General features: G+C 36.3%; 2 protein-coding genes across 2 annotated transcripts; both read left to right on the forward strand.

The window, feature by feature from the left end:
• The first annotated feature begins 3,288 nt into the window (after positions 1-3,288).
• LOC100948791 (olfactory receptor 5M3) lies at positions 3,289-4,227 on the forward strand. Its single transcript, XM_003802468.1, has one exon. It carries the CDS (start codon positions 3,289-3,291, stop codon positions 4,225-4,227), a length of 939 nt encoding a protein of 312 aa, XP_003802516.1.
• Positions 4,228-7,760: 3,533 nt separating this feature from the next.
• LOC100949097 (olfactory receptor 5M9) lies at positions 7,761-8,693 on the forward strand. The gene has a single exon (XM_003802469.1). It carries the CDS (start codon positions 7,761-7,763, stop codon positions 8,691-8,693), a length of 933 nt encoding a protein of 310 aa, XP_003802517.1.
• Positions 8,694-24,309: the final 15,616 nt, after the last annotated feature.

Here is a 24,309-nt window from a genome sequence, read left to right on the forward strand (position 1 = left end):
TCCGTATTATGGATATTCCATCAGATGTATTTACTATTACTAGTTTCATACAATGTTCATGTGTTCTTTATGTTTCCTGTTTACCTAATATTTTGCTGTCTACCGTTACCAGTAATCATTTCAGTCTAGTTAACCATTTAAAATTTTTCTGACCTGTATGAAGTGAGTGCTCAAACAGGCTTTTCTTTGTGACCCTTAAACACATTGGAAAATTACTACCCCTCAGGTTCAGTGTTTTGAGCTAAGGGACCCAGACAAACAGACCTCTGAATTCTTTTGTTTCTTTTATCTTAAAGGATTCTGGATTCTTTTCCAATGCTCTGTTTCTGTCTAGGATCTGGTTTTCCATAAGAAATACTTATCCTCTAGGACCTGTTTGTTCCCCAGAATATTATTTGATTTCATGTATTAAAAACCAAAATACTTGAAATTAGATTATGAATCTACTCAAAATAGAATAAGTAAATTGTATCAAGGGCCTGACAGCAGTAAGCTGATGAGAGTAATTCTGTTTTGCTCAGCTGCATATCAGTCTCAGAATCATTCTTGGTTCATCAAGCTGACAGACTGCATCTGAACACCTTGTTGTGAGTGTTTCTGGCCTCTGGCAGACAGTATGACAAACTGCCCATGGGCTATAGATCTATGTATTGGTTGTCTTTGTTAACTAGAGTCCCAAAATTCTAGAATTCAAATATGGCTAAGCATAGTGGTTTCCACTAAAAATGATGCATGTCTAGATGACCAGTGAGGCCTGACCACATTTGCAAAACCCCTTAGAGACTCACTTAGTACTAAAACCTAGATATTAGACTGGAGAAGTTGGTCATTAGCTGAGAGTAAAAAGAACAGCTTGCTGTCTTTCTTGACAAATTAAGTTATAATTCAAAACACTGTCCTAGATTCTTGGTCTGAATTTCTTTCTGTTCTTTCCCCTGCCCCCCAGACAAAGAATCTTTTTTTTTTTTTGAGACAGAGCCTCAAGCTGAGCCCCTAGGTAGAGTGCCATGGCTTCACTGCTCACAGCAACCTCCAACTCCTGGGCTCAAGCGAGTCTCCTGCCTCAGCCTCCCAAGTAGCTGGGACCACAGGCCCCCGCCACAACGCCCGGCTATTTTTTGGTTGCAGCCATTATTGTTGTTTGGCAGGCCTGGGCTGGATTCAAACCCACCACCTTAGGTGCATGTGGCTGGCGCCTTAGATGCTTGAGCCACAGGCGCCAAGCCATTTCTTTCTGTTCTTACAGTTAGGGCGCTGATTACTTGGCTTCCTGCCTGTCTTCTTCCTCCTCCGTTTCTCATCATTGTTTCGATCTGTTCCTATCACCTGTAACTCCAGGAAAATCCTAATACCAGATCCTCATTATTCATACTGGGTTTCTCCAGTAGCCCATAGCTGAAATCACTGAAGTAGTATAGGAAGACAATAGTATTAGACAAATTGAATTTAAACATTTTTGGCAACATGTTTAATATATCCTTACTGAAGCAGGATATTCAACTGAAGAAAGAGATTTTTCCTGGAAAATATTACAGATGAAGATCACCACACTTGGAGCAATAGTATGTGATCTCCCATCTCATTCTTCTGCTCCTGGGCTGTGAGCTGAGCTATAATGTTACGTTTTCTGAGCCTGGTTACTCACACAACTAAGCCTGTTGCTTCTGTCTTGTCCACTGCCCTACTTCCAGCAACCAGTACTGTGTCTGGAACTTGAAAGATACCCAATGATTACTTACTATAAGCATGTGAACATACTCAAATTTATGTGTTACAAGGTTTTACAAAGTGACTTAAAGTGTTTTCTAAACTATAAAATTTCATGTTAATAAGAGCTGAACAATTCTTGAAAGTCCTCATGCTATTTAATAGCTAGTATGCCTCCAGTGTTCTTAGGGCAGATGAAAATTAAAGGATTGCTCACACTGATGCCCTGAGGCTGCTCAGAAGGGAAACATTACACAGAGCGACTGACAAGTTCTCTAATAATGGTATTTTCTGACTTCAGAATTGTCCTATGGAAATAAATATTTAGATGTCAATTTCATTTTATATAAATGTTAGTATATTTAAATTGTAAATTAAAAATTAAAATGTATGCAATATTTAACTTTTTTTGATTTGTTATATATTTAAATAATTTGTGACAAACTTGAGTATAATGTATAGTATCTTCATAAATCATAAGCCATAAAATAAGGACTATACATTAAACCATCACATAGGATTACAAATATTTTCAGGTGGCACCTGTGGCTCAGTGGGTACGGTGCCGGCCCCATATACCGAGGGAGACGGGTTCAAACCTGGCCCCGGCCAAACTGCAACCAAAAACAGCCAGGCGTTGTGGCAGGCGCCTGTAGTCCCAGCTACTTGGGAGGCTGAGACAAGAGAATCACCTAAGCCCACGAGTTGGGGGTTGCTGTGAGCAGTGTGACGCCATGGCACTCTACTGAGGGCCCTGAAGTGAGACTCTGTCTCTAAAAAAAAAAAAAAAAACAAATATTTTCAGTTCTTGGTGTGAAGTAAAGATATACTTTAATATTTTTCCCATTAAAAGAATCAATTAAGACAACAGAAATTATTGAGATAATCTCTATTGTCACCCTTGATTTGAAATGCCACATTTTTCCCACATCAAGTTACCTATGAGTGTAGAGCTATTTCTGTACTTTTTATACTGAAACATTGGTTGTCATTTTTTTCTAACTGTATGTCAATAACTCTTTGTTGGGAAGACCATATTTTTATGGTAGATCTTCATATATATTAGGTAAAACTTTGCTTACTATTCTGTAAGATAAGTTCTAGACTTTTACATTTTTTATAAATATTAAAATCAGCTGATCTGAAAAATATTGGGCTAGGATTTTGATGGGGATTTAATTGTTGACTAGTATGAATCATCTTGGGGAATTACAACTCCTTATAATTATCTTAAAAATATGAAACTACCAAACATGCCAGCATTGAATACGTAATATATTTAAGGAATAGTCTTAGAAATGTGACTACTCACAATTCTAACTACGAGCATTTTTAATTCACTAAATTTGTTTTTTATAACTGTTACATTCTGAGATCTATTTAGTAATCTTCAGAGGTACTGAGGGAAGCATTTCTGAAAAGAATGGCCAAATGTGATCATAAATATTTAATAAAGGAAACAATGGATGGGGGCATGAATAAAGATATATATCAAGAAAACTGCAGTTCTTCAGTTTTTCATTTCTTTCATTTTCGTACCCACAGACATTTGTTAACTCGTATTCATCCAGAATTCAGAAAATGCTCAATTTCACCGATGTGACAGAATTCATTCTTTTGGGATTAACAGATTGTCGGGAATGGCAAGTTCTCTTCTTCATCATCTTTCTTACGGTCTACATTATCACCATGGTGGGCAATGTTGGCATGATTCTGTTAATTAAGATCAGTCCACAGCTGAACAGCCCCATGTACTTTTTCCTCAGCCATTTGTCCTTTGTTGACGTGTGGTTTTCTTCCAATGTCACCCCTAAAATGTTGGAAAACCTGCTCTCAGAGACAAAAACTATTTCTTACGCTGGATGTTTGGTACAGTGCTTCTTCTTCATTGCTCTTGTTCATGTGGAAATTTTTATTCTTGCTGTGATGGCCTTTGACAGATACATGGCAATTGGGAACCCTCTGCTCTACAGCAGCAAAATGTCAAGGGTTGTCTGTATTCGTCTGATTTCTTTTCCTTACATATATGGTTTCCTGACTAGTCTGGCAGCGACGTTATGGACTTATGGCTTGTACTTCTGTGGGAAAATCGAGATCAACCACTTCTACTGTGCAGACCCACCTCTCATCAAGATGGCCTGTGCGGGGACTTTTGTGAAAGAATATACAATGATCATATTAGCAGGAATTAACTTCACATATTCTTTAAGTGTAATTATTATCTCTTATTTATTCATTCTCATTGCTATCCTACGAATGCGCTCAGCAGAAGGGAGACGGAAAGCCTTTTCCACCTGTGGGTCCCATCTGACAGCGGTCATCATATTTTATGGTACCTTGATCTTTATGTATCTCAGACGTCCCACTGAGGAGTCCGTGGAGCAGGGGAAGATGGTGGCTGTCTTCTATACCACGGTGATCCCCATGTTGAACCCCATGATCTACAGTTTGAGGAATAAGGATGTGAAAGAAGCCTTGACCAAAGTAATCAACAGGATATGTTTAATGAAAGAAAATTGAGCTAATGTTGATTTTTATAACTTATTTGGAGACAAATTATTAGCCAGTACATAGGAACATTAAGCTAAAGATATTTTGTGCATTGAAAAGGGGGAAAAAGTGGTGGAAATTGGAAAAAAATAAGTAGATTAACCCATTCCTGATGATCCAGCTAGTTACGATTTGTTTAAATGAACAAATTAATTATATTAAAACAGTGATGTATGCCAGATTTTATGGGTGACTAACTGAAATTGGTCAGATATTTAGCTAGAACCAAAATACATTTTTTTTTTTTTTTGGCCAGGGCTGAGCTTGAACCTGCCATCTCCAGCATATGGGGCCAGCACCCTACTCCTTTGAGTCACAGGCACCACCCCCAAAACACATTTTTTGACTCAAAAGTTCTATGAATGAATTTAGGAAATACTTATTTTTCTATTTGGGAACAAATTTGAGGCAACAAATTTTAGTTTCTGGAAAGAAGAGATAAAAATGGTCTCACGAATGACTATAAAATTGTATATTCTTTAATGTTTTTTCATTCTTTGGCTCAGGTCTATTCAGAGACTACTACCTTGAAAATAGCAATATTATTTTTTCAAGTACTTTTTAGTTTTCTTGTGTTTCTTAAGAGATGTAGCATAGTAAGTACCTCCATTTTACAGATTCCAGTATCTCCCAAGCTTTAACACTTGCCACTGGTGCACCTGTGCATTGGGAGCTGGCAGTGTCTTCAGAGTGCCAGCATGTCTTCAGTATGGCATACTAAGGAGGGATCAGTGGAGGGAATTAGTGGAGGGATGTTTCATTGTAAATTCATGGCTCTTTAAACGTCACTCAGTAAGTTAAATATTTGGCAAATCTGTGACTAAGATATGGTGCTTACATATTTGAGTTAACTTTCGCATTTGAAAAAAATCAAACATTTAAGATGGACTATTGGTTGTTAACAATAACATTTTGTGTCATAATAATATTAATAAAATTTACATCTCTCTTGTACCTCATTTCATGATATGTATGAGGCAACCACTGTCATTAAAGTCTGTGCCTTGAAATGAAATAAACAAATACACACACAAATAAGTAGTAAACTCTATTTCATTGTAGAAAATATATAGCTAAAGATGTGTAACTCACACATTTAAGTAACTAAAAATTTACCGGCAAAGACAAAAATATGAAATGAGATTAATACTATATTCTTTGTCCGTTATTTAATTTTTATTTTTAAGAGAAATTAGAAATGATGAACTCCGATGAACTCATTTTCATTTTCATATATTCATACTATGTGCGACTCTTTAAAACCATTTACATTTATAAACAAATCACTAATTTATATTTAATTATAATGTTATAATATAACTCTGTCTATGGATGCAAAATTTCACCCATGTGAAAGTGGAAGACAGATTATATCATGATCAAGAATTTTGATCTCACTATTATTTGTTAATTATTCTTCCCATCAACACTCTTTAATCATCCTGATGCATCTCTGCTGCTAAGATAGTTCAAAAGTGTTCATTATTTCCTTCAAAATAACTTAGATAGTTCCTTAGAGACATGGTCCCAATGCTCCTGCTGTTCCATTCACCACTATAAGTATTGAGAAATCGCCATTTGCTGTTCTGCTACGCTGAAGGTAGGTCTGCGAGCTCTGCACTCTGTGCAATACAGATTTACGCAGTCAAGTCTTTTAATTTTATTCCCTACTTTGAGGAGAGAACTAATGCTTTATACATAAATATTTGCTATTGAAGTATTTTATTGCATATCATTATACTAGTGGGAAATTTTAAGATTTCTATTAATAAAGACTATTGATTTTGAGGAAGGTGAATTACTTGCACTCAGGAGTTCATGACCAGCCAGAGAAGACCCATCACAACTAAAAATAGAAAAATTAGCCAGGAGTGTGGCACATACCATATTCCTAGCTACTTAGGAGGATGAGGCAAGAGGATTGAGTGAGCCCAGAGTTTGAGGATGCTGTGAGCTATGACACCAGGGCACTCTGCCCAGGGTGACAGAGTATGACTCTGGTTAAAAAAAAAAGTATGGATTTTCACAATATTGTTTTAAAATATATATGATGGAGTGAGGGATATTGAGTCAGTTGGAATGATTGTTCCAGTAATTTGTATCTTCACTGTTTTTCTCTGTGGGGCATTGCTGGAATGTTAATAGAAAATGAATTTGCTTTCTTGAAGTCAGAACTTCAAACTTCTTGATGGTTTTGATAGATGATAAACATATATGCAACAAATTAGTTTTCTCCCAGAAATCATTGTAGCCTTCTCCTAGGTCGATGGGATCACCTGACCTTGGAGGAGTTGGGAGAAGCAGGGATCTAGCACCTCTGTGGTCAAATCTGCTGTAGGATCACAAACAGTTCTTAACAGTCCATCAAGGATAAAAGATATGGCAGAGACAACTTTCCCTGCTATGGGGAATGTGCAAGCAAAATTTTAAATGAAAGAAAATATAATAGTAGAATAGGTCATCTAAGAAGCAGCAGCAGATTATTAAGGCTATAGCATTTAATGACTAAAAAACTATTTGTTTTGCACTTTCATCCTATCACTTGGTAGACCTATGACCCAGGGAGATCATCTAAATCCTTCAGTGTTCCACCTCCCTCATTTGTAAAATACGTATGTGAATAGGGTCTGTTTTATAGGACCATTGTAGGCAAAAGATTTAGTGAACATTCAGTGGTAGGTAGTCTTACAAGTGCTGTATTATAAAGCTGGGACTGCTGCCTCTAGAAAAGTCTTAGAGAGTTTTAATAATATTGGATTAGTGCATTATTACATAAAGCTAACCTAGAGATCAGGGCCCATTTAAGAACATTGTAAGTGTAATTATTTCTGAATATCTGTCAAATGTAACCACTAAGCAAGGCACTTTACAGAGTTTGGGGTTAAATTAGACAAATTCTTATAACACAAGATTAATGATGATGTGTATAAAAAGGGAAATAGCCACATCACACAGCAGCTAAACAAAATTGAAATAGTACATAGCATTAGTTTACATTTCCTGTATAGCCTGATGCTTTATTTTATGTATTTTATACTTAATGAAATAGTACCATAATCTAGGTAAAATTCTGTTAAGGACAGAATATGGATTCATCAGTAGAGGTCAACATTTTTAACACAGAAAATGTCTGACCACAGCTCTATTTAATACCCAATGTCTGTAGCTATTTTCACTCTTATAAAGGGACAAAAGAAATGACTAAAAATCATGGATATTCATACTACAGGGGGACTTAGATCAGAACTAAAGGCACAGTGAGTGTTAGGTTACATGCCCAGTTCATTTTACAGATAGTATGTGTAATCCCCATATTAGACATTTTGCAAATTTACAATCCCCTTTTATATTATTTGAATTGCAAAAGGAAATATGCAAATCAAAAGTTTCAAGACCAAAACAAATCCATTCACAAGTGTTTTTTTTTTTTTTATTGTTGTTGTTATTCTTTATTTAGTTTTAATTTCTTCTTAGGCAACCCAGACTTGGCCTGTGTCAAAGCGATGCCTAATTTCACAGATGTGGCAGAATTCATTCTCCTGGGGCTGACCTGTCGTCAGGAGCTACGGGTCCTGTTTTTTGTGGTGTTCCTGATAGTTTACTCGATCACTCTGGTAGGAAACATTGGTATGATCATTTTGATCAGGGTGAGTCCTCAGCTCCAGAGCCCTATGTACTTTTTCCTAAGTCATCTGTCTTTTGTAGATGTATGGTTCTCCTCCAATGTCACCCCTAAAATGCTGGAAAACTTAATATCTAAGACAAAAACCATTTCCTACGTGGGATGTTTGGTGCAGTGCTACTTTTTCATTGCCCTTGTCCACGTGGAGGTTTATATCTTGGCAGTGATGGCCTTTGACCGCTACATGGCCATCTGCAACCCTCTGCTTTACAGCAGTAAAATGTCCAGGACCGTGTGCGTGCGGCTCATCTCTGTGCCTTACGTCTATGGATTTTCTGTCAGTCTCATCTGCACGCTGTGGACCTACGGCTTGTACTTCTGTGGGAACTTTGAAATCAACCACTTCTACTGTGCAGACCCCCCTCTCATCAAGATCGCCTGCGGGGGGGTGCACATCAAAGAGTACACGATGATAGTCATTGCAGGAATTAACTTCACCTATTCCCTCTCGGTGGTCCTGGTCTCCTACACGCTCATCGTAGTGGCTGTCTTGCGCATGCGCTCCGCCGAGGGCCGGAGGAAGGCCTTCTCCACCTGCGGCTCCCACCTGACCGCTGTTTCCATGTTTTACGGGACCCTCATCTTCATGTATCTTAGGCGGCCCACCGAGGAGTCTGTGGAGCAGGGGAAAATGGTGGCTGTGTTTTACACCACAGTGATTCCCATGCTGAATCCCATGATCTATAGTCTAAGAAACAAGGACGTGAAAGAGGCTGTCAACAAAGCCATTGCCAAGGGGAACTTGGGCCGGTAAATCTGCAATAGATATATTGATGGTAATGTTTGTTTGTATTATAAATGACCAGGCATAAACGTCCTGGAACAAAAGTTCTAGTTTTAAAGACAACTCTTAAATACACTGAGGGGTCCCATGTAACAGAAGGATGTTCTGCCCCATGAATGGACTCTTAATTACCAAGCATGGTTTCTCTTACATCTGTAACCATATCAGAAAACTGACATGTCATTCAGAGCATATGTGACATTGTGCTGAGAGTAGTTACTGCATAATAAATAAACGATAATTTTGAGATATGCTTGTTAGTAATAGTTGTTTCCTAGGGTATTTTGTACGTACATGTTACTCAACCTGGATTTCTTGTGAAATATATCATTTCTCAGAAAAAAAGTAAAAAATTCATTTTCCTGACCACAGGATGTTGATAAACTTGCTTTACCTCAAAGTGTTCAAAAATTTTTGAAAATAAAATTGTATTTAGAACCTTTAACTTGTGTCTTAATACAATCCTGTTTGTCATCAGTATGCATTATTCAATAATAAATAATGTTTGCATGTCCAACTGTCTGTTTTCCTATCCTAACTCTATTTTTTGGCTTAAATTATGGTGTGTGTGTGTGTGTGTGTGTGTGTGTGTGTGTTTGAGGCAGAGTCTTACTCTGTTGCTGCAGGATAGAGTGCTATGACATCAGCCTAGCTCATAGCAACCTCAACTTCCTGGGTTCAAGTGATCCTCCTGCCTCAGCCTCCCCTGTATAGCTGGGACTACAGGCACCCGCCATGAAGCCTAGCTAATTATTATATTTTTAGTAGAGATGGGTCTTGCTCTTGCTCAGGCTGGTTTCAAACTCACGAGCTTAAATGATTCTCCTGCCTTCGTTTCCCAGTGTGCTAGAATGATATATATGAGCCACCACACCTAGCCCTTTATATATACATTTTATGTTAAGAGGGTAAACTATCACTGATGGAAAATTTTCCAGCCAAAAGACAAACCAGTATATATTTTCTGATATGTAAAGTCTGAGCTTGGGCAATAGCATATTATCTCAGCAATTCATTGTTGATTTTATGATTTGAAATTTGTCTGTTTTCAGCTTATACTTACTAAAATTAAATTCTTTAATTCTGTATGTAGCAACTGAAACTGTCAGTGCCTGGAGTTGATCAACCAGATGCTGTGAAGGCTATATTAACCAGTTTGATGAAAATATTTAAAATTGTATATAAACCCAGCACACTGTACCCCATGATCAAAATAACATGCACAGCTATGATGTAATATAAAAAAATAAAAAAGAACCATTGTGTGAACAAATGCCTTTGTACAGAGGATGAATTCAAATGCCGTCAGTAGAGTTCAACATGGTAACCACTTGGGCCTGGTTAATAAATTTTAAAAGCTGACTGTTTAATTTATCTGGATTGTTCTACATTTTATTTTTGCAACAGGCAAAGTGGAAATTTAACTACCCCAGGTAACACTTACAAACTTATGCATAATGGGAGGCAAATGAGGGGTAGAAGTCATTTCTGATGAATTTATTCTTTAGTAAGTGCTAATCCTATTATAAGAGCACATGATGCAGTATATAAATATGGACTCTAAAAAGTTACATTTAGTTGCAATGATGCCTCTTAGAAGATGGACTATGTTACAGGTAGCATTGTTATTCATGCGAATTTACCATGGCTCACTTTCCCAATAATAAAGAATGGATTCGAGTATAGCCGGTGGATGCGTACTATTTTTTACATTTAGATTCTCACAGCAGAAATTATATTAACACTATTTCTGCATCTTGATACCACAGCTACAAAATCTAGGGCTGCTCAAAAAACAAGTGCTTCCACAGAGATGACCGTAATAACCTGACATTCCAAGGCCGCATTTTCGGTGATCATTATGACAGAGCTGTTCCACTGTCTCATTAGACATAAAACATTGGCCATCCCACTTCAGGAAGCCTCCCTTGTGTGGCTTTGCTGGGTGCAGACCATGCCAAATCTCACTCATGTAGGAGTCTCATGCCTGTGACTCTCCAGGCTGGTGCTGCACACTGATGTCTCTATGGTTCTAGGGTCTCAACAGTGGCCCTACCCCTGCAGCATTACCCTAGTGGGCACCTCCTGCAGCAGCTTTCCACCTCTAGCAAGTTTCTACCTCAGCCCCAGGCTGTCCACTTCATTATTTGTAATAATAAGGGAGGAAGCCATGAATCTACTTCTCTTGCATCTTTGCACCAGCAGAATTGAGGCTATATGCGCCTTTGTAGCTGTAGAAATAGCACTATATGGACCCTGCCAAAGCTTATAGCTTATACCTTCTGGAGCCCTGGGTCAAGATGAACTGGAGTCCACTTGAGCCACCACTGCAGTAGTGAAGGAGCTCTTCTCTGGGGTTTGGTAGCAGAAACCCAAGGTGACACTAGGATGCAAACCCAAGAAGGGTACATGGGGCTCATTTTCAGGAAACCATTCTGGCATCTTAGAGTTCTGGGACTGTTCTTGGAAGGCCTGAAGTTCAAATGCCTTCAGGATCACCCTGCTGTTCTCTTGAGAATTCACGTGTATTGATCTCCTTAGAAAACAGTCATCTGGCCACATTTTTGGTTTTATTTCCCAACACGTTTTTTCATCCTAGTCACGGGTAGGCTGAAATTTTCTAAAATTGCTCTATTTTGCTTCTCTTTCTATTAAAATTTCTATCTTCAAGTCATTTTTTCTTCTTCTTGCATCTTATTGTATGTGGTTAATAGGGGTCACACAGTTCAAAATTTTGCTTAGCATTATTTTTTTGCCTGAAGTATTTGTTTGTCTGAAACTTATCCTTCTATAAATCTCTACAGAAGGGTTGGGGAACCTGAAGCCTTGGGGCCACATGTGATCATCAGGATCCTTGAATGTGGCCTTTAAACTGAATCCAATTTTTCTACATATATGTGTGTGTTTGTATACACGCATACAAAGTTCATGTGTAATTTAAATAGTTTAGACAAACTGTGTGGCCACACACACACACAAATACTTGTACACACACAAGCACACACACTTATTTCTTTATTTATATTTTATTTATTAATTTATTAGAGGTGATGTGTTAGGGAATTGGCTCACACGACTATGGAGGCTGAGAAGACCCACAACAACCCTGTTACAAACTGGAAACCTTTGGATGCCGGTAAAGTGACTCAATATAGGGGTCCATATAGTGCTATTTCTACAGCTATAAACCCGAATCCTAAAGCCTCAGAACTGGGGAAGGTGATGGTCCTCTGAAGGCCTGAGAAGACTGGAGGATACTGGTTCATGTCCTGGAGTTTTAAGCTGGACATCTTGTGCTTCAAGGTCCAAGAACAGGAAGAGGAGTATCCCATCTCCAGGAAGAAGAACAAGAGAGGGCAAGAGGGGACTGAACTCACTTTTATCAGCAACCCTCTCATGAGATAGTGACATTAATCCACTCATGGAGTAGAGCCCCCACTGCCTAATTGTAATGGTCACACCTCTTAATACCAACACAATGACAACTGAATTCAACAAGAGTATTGGAGGGGACATTCAATCACAGCATTCACCCCACTATTGGTACCAATTTTCTGCTTTTGACCATTTTGTGTCTCTATAACAGTATATCAGATAATGGGTAATTTATAAAAAATGGTGATTGATATCTTATAGTTCTAAGGCTGGGAAGTTCAAGGTCAAGGTGCCTGCATCTTGTAAGGGCCATCCTGCATGTGATGGCAGAAGGCATTATGTGGTGAGAGAACAAGAGAGAGCAATGGTGGTTGAGAATGCTTATGTGGCAACGTTATCTTCATTAAATATTCTAGTCTTTCATTATAGTCCAGATTACCCACCCACTTCATTTTTCTAAACAAACATCTGTGAATACACACCACTTATCCATGTATACATGTTTGTGTGAATATGTGTATATATGTGTGCATATACATAATTTTAGAATCTCTCTGTTATTTGCTAAAAGAAAATCCATTCATATTTTGATTATAAGCGCATCCTATGTACAATTTAAGTAGAGGTTAGAATTTACATAGCAATATATTAATATGCTCCTCCATGATATATGCTATGCTTTTTTTTTTTTTTTTCAGTTTTTGGCTGGGGCTAGGTTTGAACCCACCATCTCCAGTATATGGTACCAGCGCCCTACTCCTTTGAGCCATAGGTGCTGCCCAATGCTTCTTTATTATTTAGGAATTTTTAGCATCTCACATTAAACTTTTTAAATGTCTTCCTATCAGTCCTTTAGTTTACTATAACAATCCTGGATTTTTTCCCCCTTATTACAGCCCAAAGTATTTTGTGATTGATAATGATGCATGATTAATATTTTATGACAGGTATATGAGGTTGGTCAATTAATTGAGTGACCTCATCCTAGAAAATGTACTATGTATCTCATTGCTGAATGTTACCATGGCCACCTTTAAAGTACTCCCCTTGGTAAGCTATGTACTGACAGCAGCACCTGGTCCTCCCTTCAGAGCAATTTTGAAACTCTTTTTCTGGAATGGCTGTCTGAGCTGTCAACACACAAAAACACACAACAATGATGAACGCCACTCGGCAAGACACTACCACACCCTACACATTGACAGGAGCATGGCTGTGAGACACTGATATACCAAAGTTATGAAACCCTACCAAGTTGTTTGTACAGTGCAGTCAGTGTAAGCACATAGGTGGAAAGTTTGTGAACTTAATTGTCAAACCTCATATATGTATATGCAATATGTGGGTATATATACTTTTGTAACTAGCCATGTTAATAATATTTTAGTAGCTTTTAAAGTTTTCATTGGCTCTTCTATATTATCACCCAGATATAAGGGGATATCTCTCCCTGTTTGCTGACACTTGTGTCTTTGATCTACATCGTTATCTCACTGCACTTGTCTCTTTCTTCCTGGTCTCTGTTTTCCCTCCTCCTCAGGAGGAATCCTAGGGCTAGAGTTTTAGGAAAAAAAATAATCATAAGGACAACAAGAATCCCTCTTTTCCCTGGTTCTAATTGAGGTGATTCTACTATTTCTTTGTTAAATATGACAATGACTATTGATTAGTGACAGGTCATCTTTATTACTGTGTTAATATTCTTGTTGCTGCTTTCCTAGTAGCTTCAGCAATGAAGAGAGTTTAATTTTTTATCGACTACTTTTTTAAAAAGTGCTTTTTCTTTTGTCCTATAATTTTTTTAATTACACTAATAAATTCAAACAATGAAATAACATTCTTAATTAGAATAGAATACCAGAAAAATAGATATGGTGTCTCAAAATAAATTTAGGAATTGTTTGCCATTTAATTCTATCACATAGCATTTTTAATGTCTATTTTTCTCTCAGGCAATATCCTTTCTGCTGATAAATCTCAAGCACTGTTGAAAATAGAATCAATATTGCTAGTGTAAATGCAGTGTGCTTCATCACTAAGAGCTTTCCAAGAAATATATCAACTGGCCTTTTGTAATGTCCACTGATTTCAGTTATAATATATCATCAGTTTTTCTGTTCTCTATTCACAACTGAAGAAAATAAGACTCAGTAGAAGAAAACCTAGGTGCCCCCAAACATCCAAGTTGTGTAACTCTGAAATAGAGGATATAGTTTTCTTGTCACTCCCCACATCAATCACATCAACCTCTAACAATTTATTTATTAATTTTTCCTTTTATTTTGAATTCCAAAATTAATTTACCTGACCTTATTTTTTTCTCTACCCAATTTTAGGAACTTAATTTCTAATTCACTTAGTGTCAATTTTTCTTGTTTACTTACAAAAGGGCATAGGGCTGTCCATGAATAATGCTCTGAATATGCCTTCATTTGTAAATGCATACCCCAAATATTATTTTCCTGTTGTTTAAAGTGTAAACTTGATATTTAACTTCAGGTAAATTTATTTTAGTAGTGTTCACTAGAGTGACTTTTCCTGCTATCTTTTGATATAATTTGTGCTTTTCAATGAGATTTTTGAGGACTGCCCTATTTCAAGAAATTGATCAGAATGTAGTCATCAGTGTTTATCCTAGTTCAGTCCATAATCCATGCCCTCAAAATATGCAGAAACCAGTAATCTGTCCAGTTGTTGCAGCTCACAGGCCATCACCGCTATCAAACTGTAAAGACACAGCATATTCTATCTTATATTGTTAGCATGTACACTCTCACAGTTAATGTTTATGTGCTATCTACATGTGAGTATGGGCTTTAACTGCCTGTCTATCTTGGATTACTTGTTCAGAAAACAATGAACATCCCTTGCTTTCCCCTCATGCATTCTGTTAGGGACTTGAGTCATAGTACATTAAAAACAAACAAACAAAAAATTATGATAAAAGATGCAGTTTGTCATTAAATTTGAAAAGTGTCAATCAATGATTATATTCCCAAAGTTATTTGATACAGAATAACATGGAGAATCAAACCACAGAATTTAGAAGTTCCCAAATGCCTGTTGCCTTATACTATGCAATGCAAAATGGTTTACTTTAGCAATTCTATTTTTAGTCAGGCTAACAAAATTCAGTGTCTGAGAAAATGTTTTTAAAATGTTAATTTCTGTAACTACCATTGTTACTCTAGTGATTTTAATTAAATAATTATCCGTAAGTAAAAAGAAATGAAGTCAGAGTTTGCTCAAGATTTGATGATGAAACTGTCTCTCTGGGTCTTATTACAGAACTCTTTTGCAAACAGAATTCCCCACTGTAATTGTTATAAAAACCATGTTTTCTCAGTAATCAGTTTCCCGGGGCCTTATTAAAATGATTGTGTTCTCAGTTTTTATATGGACACATATTAACTGAAATCAGTGTCAACAAACTTGAAGTTTCAACTTTTTCATTAAGATTAATGACTACACAGTTTGTTTTGGGGATGTTAGATGATTATCTGATTCCTCAGGGATGGCCATTCCCTCTACCTTGAAGCATCTTCCTGTGGGAGACAAGGTGGTTTAGTGGGAAGACAAGAATTTGAAACCTAGGCTTGTGCCTAGGCTCTTCCCCATTTTACTGGCACACTCTTAGGACGATTATAAACTCAGAGCCTCAGTTAGGAAATGGAAATACTACTTACAACAGAGGATTATTGTAAATTCTAATGAATACTAAATTACTTTGCAAACTGAAAATTAATGATAATACCAACAATAATAATTACATTGTCTAACTTTTTTAAATTTACAATTAGCCATTTCTTTTTTTTTTTTCCCAAAACATTACAATGGTACAAATAAATTTGGTTATATGCATTGCTTTTGAAATGCTTCAGGTAGGGTTATAAGGGCATCCATCATCCATGTAGTGTTCGTTGTACTTGTTAACATAACATACACTAACATTTTGTTAACCACTCATGAACTGATAGGCACTTGGGTTGAGACCACATCTTTGCAATTGCAAATTTGAGTGCAGGTGATTTTTTGATAAGATGACTTCTTGCCTTTGGGTAAATACCCAATAGCAAATTGCTGGATGGAATGATAGGTTTACTTTTAGTTCTTTGAGGTATCTCAATACTGTTTTCCATAGAGATTATGCTAATGTGCCATCCCACCAACAGTATATAAGCATTCTTGTCTCTTTGCATTCACACTAGAATCTATGATTTTGGTCTTTTTTATGAAAAGCATTCTTACTGGGGAAAGATGATAGCTCATTGTGGTTTTAATTTGCATTTCTCTTATGATGAGTGATATTGAAAATTTTTTCATATGTTTCTTGGCATATGAAAAATGTCTATCTTCTTTTGAAGACCTTCTGTTTGTGCCTTTTATCTACTTTCAAACGGGGTAATTTGTTTTATCCTGCTGATTTGCTTGAGTTCATTGTAGATTCTAGTTATTAAACCTTTGTCTGATACATAGCTTGTAAATATTTTCTCGAATTCTGTAGGCTGTCTTTTACATTATTGGTTATTTCCTTAGTTGTGCAGAAGGTTTTTAATTTAATTAAGTCCCATTTATTTATTTTTGTTGTTGCTGTACTTGCCATTGGGTTCTTCGTCATAAATTCTTTGCCTAGGCTCATATTTAGGAGAGATTTTTCTACATTTTCTGCTAGAATTCCCATGATTTCATGCCCCACATTTAAATCTTTCACCCATCTTGAGTTAATTTTTGTGAATAGTGAGAGATATGGATTCTATTTCATTGTTCTGCATGTGGCTATCCAATTTTTCCACCACCATTTATTGAATAAGGCTCCTTTATCCTAATGTGTGTTGCTGTCTGCTTTGTGAAAGACAAATAGGCTGTATGGGGATAGTTCTATGCTGTGTTTCATTAGGCTATGTCTCTAATTTTGTGCATGTACCATGCAGTTTTGGTTATTATATCCTTATAGTATAGTTTGAAGTCTGGAAATGTGATGACCCAAGATTTTTTTTTTTTTTAACTTAAGATTACATTGGCAATTTGGGCTCTTTAGTGATTCCAAACAAAAAGCATTACTATTTTTTTCTAGATGGGTGAGATATGCTATTTTAATGGGCATGGAATTGAATCTGTAATTCACTTTGGATAGTATGATCATTTTGATTCTATTCATCCATGAGCATGATATATTCATCCATTTGTGTCATCTATGATGTCTTTCCTTAGTGTTTCACAGTTCTTCTTGTAATGAACTTTTACCTCCTTGGTTAAGTATATTCCTAGATAATTTAATTTCTTTGAAGCTATTATGAATGGTATTGAGTCTCTGATTTGAATCTCAGCTTGGCTATTATTGATATAAAGAAATGCTACTGATTTGTGTACACTAATTTTATAACCTGAGACTTTACTGAATTTATTTATCAATCCCAGGAGTATTGGTGTAGTCTTTGAAGTTTTTTAGATGTAAAATGATATCATCAGCAAAAAGCAATAGTTTAACCTGTTCTTTCCTAGTTTGGATACAGATTATTTGTTTCTCTAGCCTGATTGCTCTGGCTAGGACATTGAGCACTATGTTGAATAGAAGTGGTGATAGTGGGCACTCTTGGCTTGGTCCAGTCCTTAGGGGGAATTATTTCAACGTTTCCCCTTTTAGCATCATGTTGGTTGGTGGTTTATCATATATGACTTTTAAATTTTGTGATATGTTTTATCTATGCCTAGTTTGTTGACAGTTTTTATTATGAAATGGCGTTGGATTTTGTCAAAATCTATTGAAATGATCAAATATTCTTTGGTTTTGCTTCTGATTATGTTGTGAATCACATTTATTTGTTTACATATGTTGAAGCATTAAGCCCACTTGGTTATGGTGGATTATTTCCTGGACGTTCTGTTGAATTTAGTTTGTTAGTATTTTACTGAGGATTTCTACATCTAGTAATATGGTATTAGTAGACATATTGGCCCATAGTTTTTTTGTTATTTCCTTTCTTGGTTTTGGTATCAAGGTGACACTAGTTAGGTTCATAGAATGAGTTGGGGAGGAGGATTCCCTCCCTCTTAACATTATGGAATACTTCCTGCAGTATGGATACCAACTATTTTGTGCTGGTCTCATAAAATCTGACTATGAATACATGTGATCAGGCTTTTTGTTCTTTTTCCGTTTGGAAGTTTTTTTTATTACTGCTTCAACTTCTCAGCTCATTATTTGTTTAGAATTTCTATTTCTTCCTGGTTTGGGATTTGTATGTTCTAGAATTTTTCCATTTCCTCTACATTTTGAGTTTGTATACATAGAAATTTTTACAGCATTTACAAATGATATTTCATATTTCAGTATCAGTTGTGACATCAGCTTTTCCATTTCTGGTTGTGCTTATTTGAGTACATTCTATTCTATTCTTGGCTAATATGCTAAGAGGTTTATAAAAACTAGAAATAATTTATTTATGAGGAGTAACTCATAATTAATATTAAATTACTTTGCAAACTGTAAATTAATAGTAATACTAACACTAATTATAACAGTGTCTAACATTTATTCATTGCTTATTACATCCTAGATAAACTGTTAAATATATCCATATACATTATGTTATTAATACGTTAATCAGAACATTGTGAATGTAGATAAAATGATCCCATATTTCAAACAAGAAAAGAGAGGCTCAGATAGTTTAAACAATTTTCATTAAGCCACAGTTAATAGATGTGTTCGCTAGAATCTATAGTCAAGGTCTAATTGTAGAATGAGTATTCCTAAGTACTCTGTGCTTTCTCTCTACATATATTTTTTTCAAAATTAATTCTAAGATAGTCAAGAATACATTATAATATTCCTTTCAGTAATAAATCTGGCACTCTTTTGTTATTTTTAGTAGCAGGATGAATATTTTATTAGAAATATGGATAATAGATGTATATACACCTATAACAAATGTCTTAGATTAAACAACTTTAGGGTGGTTCCTTAGCCTTCTCCTAATCTTATTTGTATATTTTCTTATAAAATCCAGTTTCAGTATAGAATGCTGCTAAGTCAGTTTAGCAAGAACTCCTCACCCATGGTATCTGCTCACCCCCACTATCTCATCAGGTACTATCTGATCATGTTCCTTATCCTCCACCATGCTCCAGGTAATGTCTGATGGAAAAGGCCTGTCTCCAGCAAGAATACTGTTAGGACAGTTTATCCAGATTTCCTCTTACTGTTTATATTTCCTCTTAGTCATTCTCCATCCACCAACTCCCACCTACCCCTTGCCCATGTTATACTCAAAATCAGGCCCAAATATTTCTGCCACTGCAAGACCTCATATGACGATCCTAAAGAAAGTCTTCATTATTATACTTTCATAGGTATCATTGGTTAAGTATCTTCAACTCAAACACATGTTTATGCATATATCACATTTGATGTATCTTAACTGAAGCAACTGTTATATTCCTCAAACAAGACTCCCACTCCTCAGTGAATCCAATAGCACAATGGGAGAAAAACAAAGAAAATATTACAGTGTTGTGAAAGACAAGGAGACAATGTACAGCATTTTCAAACTGCACAGGAAATTCAGCTAAGAGTTGAACATTTTCCATTTTATTTATCAATGGTTAAGATAGTTGGGTGTCCTAGAGCAGACTGATCTCAGTGTAGAAGGAAAACTAGATTTAGACAAAGATATTTGCACCAGATTGTTTATTGCAGCTCAATTTATAATAGCCAAGTCATGGAAGAAGCCCAAGTGCCCATCGACCTATGAATGGATTAATAAATTGTGATATATATATATGTGAGATATATATACCATGCAATATTATGCAGCCTTAAAAAAAGATGGAGACTTTACCTCTTTTACATGTACATGGATGGATCTGGAACATATCCTACTTAGGAAAATATCTCAAGAATGGAAGAAAAAATATCCAATGTACTCAGTACTACTATGAAACCAATTTACAATCACTCACACTTTCATATAAAGAATAGATCACAACTATGGCCCAAGATAAAGGAGAAAGGAAGGGTGGATGGAGGGGGAGGTCAGATTGAGTGCGGGTGAATGGTGGGATCACACCTATGGTGCATAATGCAAGGGTACATATCAGATCTATTATTATAGAGTATAAATTTTTTAACACAATAATAAAGTAAATGAGATGCGGTATATATTAACCAGCACAATGTCAGCATTCCTAATTCTATATGAAATCAGCACATTGTACCCCATAAATGCATTAATGTATGAATGATCTATGTGTTTATGATTTAATTTTAAAACGGCTAAAGGATTCTGAGAAATTAAAAGCAATGGACAACTTTTTCAAGAATTTGGGCTACTGATTTCAGTTGTGTTTTGTGCACACATTTAATGCATATATAATAGTTTCTTAATTGGGAAGCGATGATACAAATTTTTATTTTTCAATATTTATTTAGGAATAAAAACAAGGGATGATTTAATAGGAATTCTCAATAGACTACAAAATTATTGTCTTCTGATTTTCTTAATAAAAGATAACATTCTTGGGGTGGTGCCTGTGGCTCAAAGGAGTAGGGCACTGGCCCCATATGCCAGAGGTGGCGGGTTCAAACTCAGCCCTGGCCAAAAACTGCAAAAAAAATAAATAAATAAAAGATAACATTCCTTTCTATTAATCCATACATATAGAACACGAACTCTACATAATGGATTCAGTGGTAAAAGTGGGCTGAACAGGCTCTGCACCCGTAGCTTAGTAGTTAGGGTACCAGGCACATGCTCTGGGGCTGGTGGGTTTGAACCCAGCCCAGGCCTGCTCAACAACAATGAGGACAACAACAAAATAGTCAGGCGTTGTGGCGGGCGCCTGTAATCTCAGCTATTTGGGGGGTTGAGGCAAGAGAATCGCTTAAGCCCAAGTATTTGAGGTTGCAGTGAGCTGTGATGCCACAGCCTTCTATTAAAGGCAACAAGTTGAGACTCTGTCCCCTCCCCCCCAAAAAGTGGGATAAACAAAAGGAATATATGCTAATTAGTGTAGACCTTGGGATGATGTATCATATGGATATGTAGATACATGTACATATGTGCATATACACATGCATACACGTATATCCACACATGAGCACATAAACATATATATATTCATACACAAAAAGAAAGAGAGAGAGAAAGAAGTAAATAAGTTCTGTAGGACATGGGAAAATCATTTCACTAAAGAGAATATGATGACCACCATGAAGACTGAGTAAATTTTCCAGATTTACCAAGATAGAAGCTAAAACTGTGGTGAGAGGAGTTATCTAATTTATGTCAATTTGTATATCTTGGTTTCATTTGTGTTTCTAATTTAATCTTAATTTTTAATCTTTTGATCATTTACTATTTACTAAAGAGTTAACTGAACTCTTTTACATACATTAACTCATTCAATCTCATGAAAACATTGTAAAGAAGTTGCAGTTTTTATTTAATTTCTAAATTGAGTAAATTGAGACATATAAAAAACATGGACTTTTCCCAAAGTTTCATGATTATGTTGCTCAGGATTTAAGTACTGGTCTTGTCATTTCACAGAATTTGAATTCTTAATCAACTGAACTAAGCATTATAGTTTATTACATCATTTCCAATAATAGCGCTCACATTTGCCTTTATGAAAATATTTGATTGGTATAATTTACATATGGTTCATTAAAAAGATTTAAAGCATTTTGATATAATTTTTTTAGCTCTTCTTATATTAGAAAAAATATGGAAGAAAATAACACAGCTTTCAGATACCTCTAGAGGTTCATATTTAGATCCAAAGGGACCTGGGAACTAATAAATCACCAAAGTAACTTCGGAATGAGCTCATTGTGAGCCAAGAGTCTTGCTAAGCAGGTGAGTCAGATGGAGTCTGTGTTTAAAGCCAATTACTTGCCCTCACCTGTCCACCAGCTCCCCATTAGAAACCTCCTCCTTGGTGAGTTGGGGTATTAAATAGAATCAGACTACACTGTAACTGTTTCATGCCTGCATACCGTCTGCTTTTCAGCACTTTCTAAATGATATCTATTTATACTTAAAATACTATTTTATCAATCTTCAGCATTTCTCTTACACTTTCTCTCTCTGTAAATGATCTCATGCTGGCTTAACCAGAAAACCTCTTAGAATTTACCCTTCTTTTTGGAGTAGTACTCATAAGAGAGTACTTTATGGCTGATGGAGGAGAGAATTGGGACCAGGTGAGATTTCCCCTCTAAAATTCTCTCATGAAGTTTGTGCAACAAAAGCAGCTTTTCATTTAAGTGGTATTAATAAGCTTTGTAAAAATTTTCCCTCTTAAATAAAGAATGCCTACTCACTATGGTTTTTTGAATCCTGGAATGAAATAGAAAAATACTATTTATCTAATATCAATTCTCTGTAAAAGCGTTTGTCCTTAACCAGGGCTTCAAGTTCATTTGACTCAAGGCAGTGCTTCCCAGCCTTTTCCATGTCTGGTCATGCCGTTGTGAGGGGATTTGAAATACACAGAAGCATCTGATGACTGAAGGCACCAGTCTGGAAGCTTGCAGCACACCGTCTGTACATAGGGTGCCCCTGCAGCCTGGGTGGTAAGCCCTAGAAGAGAAATTAAACTTGGTGCAGCCCTGGAGTGAAGGATGCTCAAGTTGGCAAAGTCCTGCAAACCCTGATAAAGCACGAGGCAGGGCTTGTGAGTAAATCAGGAAATGTCTTAATGAGTATGTAGTGGACAGGAGAGAGGAGGTCTCTACTCACCGTGCTGTTTCCCTTTTATTGACTTTTTTTTTCTGTGCCAAGCATTGCCATTGCATTAGGTGCCAAAGGCAAACCTTTCAATAATTAATGTGGGGAGGGGAGGTTAATCCATTCTGCAGCTCTGTTTTGAGACTGTAGAGGGACAAAACAGTATCTAAAGAGAGTAGGAGAGAACCAAATAAATGAAACTATTTAGTAGCAAAGAATTAGCCAACTAGCAGAAAGGATTAAAATCAAAACTGGTGATTAATTTGGATAATCATTAAAATATTTAAATATAACATTTCCCCCTCATCTTCAGCCGTCAGATGCTCGCCCTGTCTTTCATATCCCCTCACAATGGCATGACAAGACTGACTTACGTAGTTAAGTAAATATCCAAAATTTTCCAACAATAGTTTAAATAGATAGGAAAGATGTGAATTTTGTATGTTATAAATATTGGCATTTAAATACAGATATTTAAATGTATGCCTAAAGTTAAATATATCTTAATAAAATTATAAAAATAACCCATGCTTGCCATTCCAATCATTGAATTTGTTTTTTGGCTACTGGTTCTCAAAAAACAAGGCCGTACAGGCTTGGAGCCCATAGTACAGTGGTTACAGCATCAGCCATATACACTGAGGCTGGTGGGTTTAAACCCGGCCTGGGCCTGCTAAACAACAATGATGATGACCTCAACAAAAAATAGCCAGGTGTTGTGGTGGGCACCTGTTATCCCAGCTACTTGGCAGGCTGAGGCAAGAGAATCGCCTAAGCCCAGGAGTTGGAGGTTGCTGTGAGCTGTGATGCTACAGCACTCTACCAAGGGCAATAAAGTGAGACTGTCTCAAAAAAAAAAAAGAAAAGAAAAAAGAAAAAAGGAACAAGGCTGTACATACGAAACTCCTAGAGAGCCTAAAAAATGGAGATACCTCGATGCCTCCCAGGTAGTCTAATTAAATTGGCATGAGATGCCTGGACATGGGAATGCTAAAAGACGCAAATTCAATTTGAAAGTAAAGTGAAATTTGAGGAAACAGTTTGCTTTACTAAAGATTAAGTTAAGCAGGATACCTTGGTGATTATTAAAGAAATCTTGGCTAAAATATATCAATGATTTTAAATATTTCCCCTAAAAATTGACAGAAATGTGAAAATGATCACAAATGGTGAGCTTTGGGCTGGTGATTACTTCAGAAGAACCTAGGGAGAGTAAATTAAAGGTGAAGAAAAAGGTCCTTTAAAAAAGCAGAGGGGTGGATAAAATCCACTGGAGAATTGTAGGGTAAATACAAAATCATAAATACTACTTAGTAAGCACTTTAAGAGATTTTCATGTGTATTTTTGTTCCTAAGTGAATTTTAAAGTTTATTGAATTTGGCATTCAAACTCTAGCTTAATAGGCAACTCTGCTGGGAATTTTGTTTTTCTACCGTAATTTGGCCTTCAAACCTTTCACTTTACTTAATAATAAATA

This window comes from Otolemur garnettii, unplaced genomic scaffold, assembly GCF_000181295.1.
Source record: "Otolemur garnettii isolate 467f Iridium unplaced genomic scaffold, OtoGar3 scaffold00247, whole genome shotgun sequence".
Classification (NCBI taxonomy): Eukaryota; Metazoa; Chordata; class Mammalia; order Primates; family Galagidae; genus Otolemur; species Otolemur garnettii.

Excerpts from the sequence above, each read along its gene's own strand:
- LOC100948791 (XM_003802468.1), top strand. The coding sequence starts at position 3,289 with ATGCTCAATTTCACCGATGTGACAGAATTCATTCTTTTGGGATTAACA.
- LOC100949097 (XM_003802469.1), top strand. The coding sequence starts at position 7,761 with ATGCCTAATTTCACAGATGTGGCAGAATTCATTCTCCTGGGGCTGACC.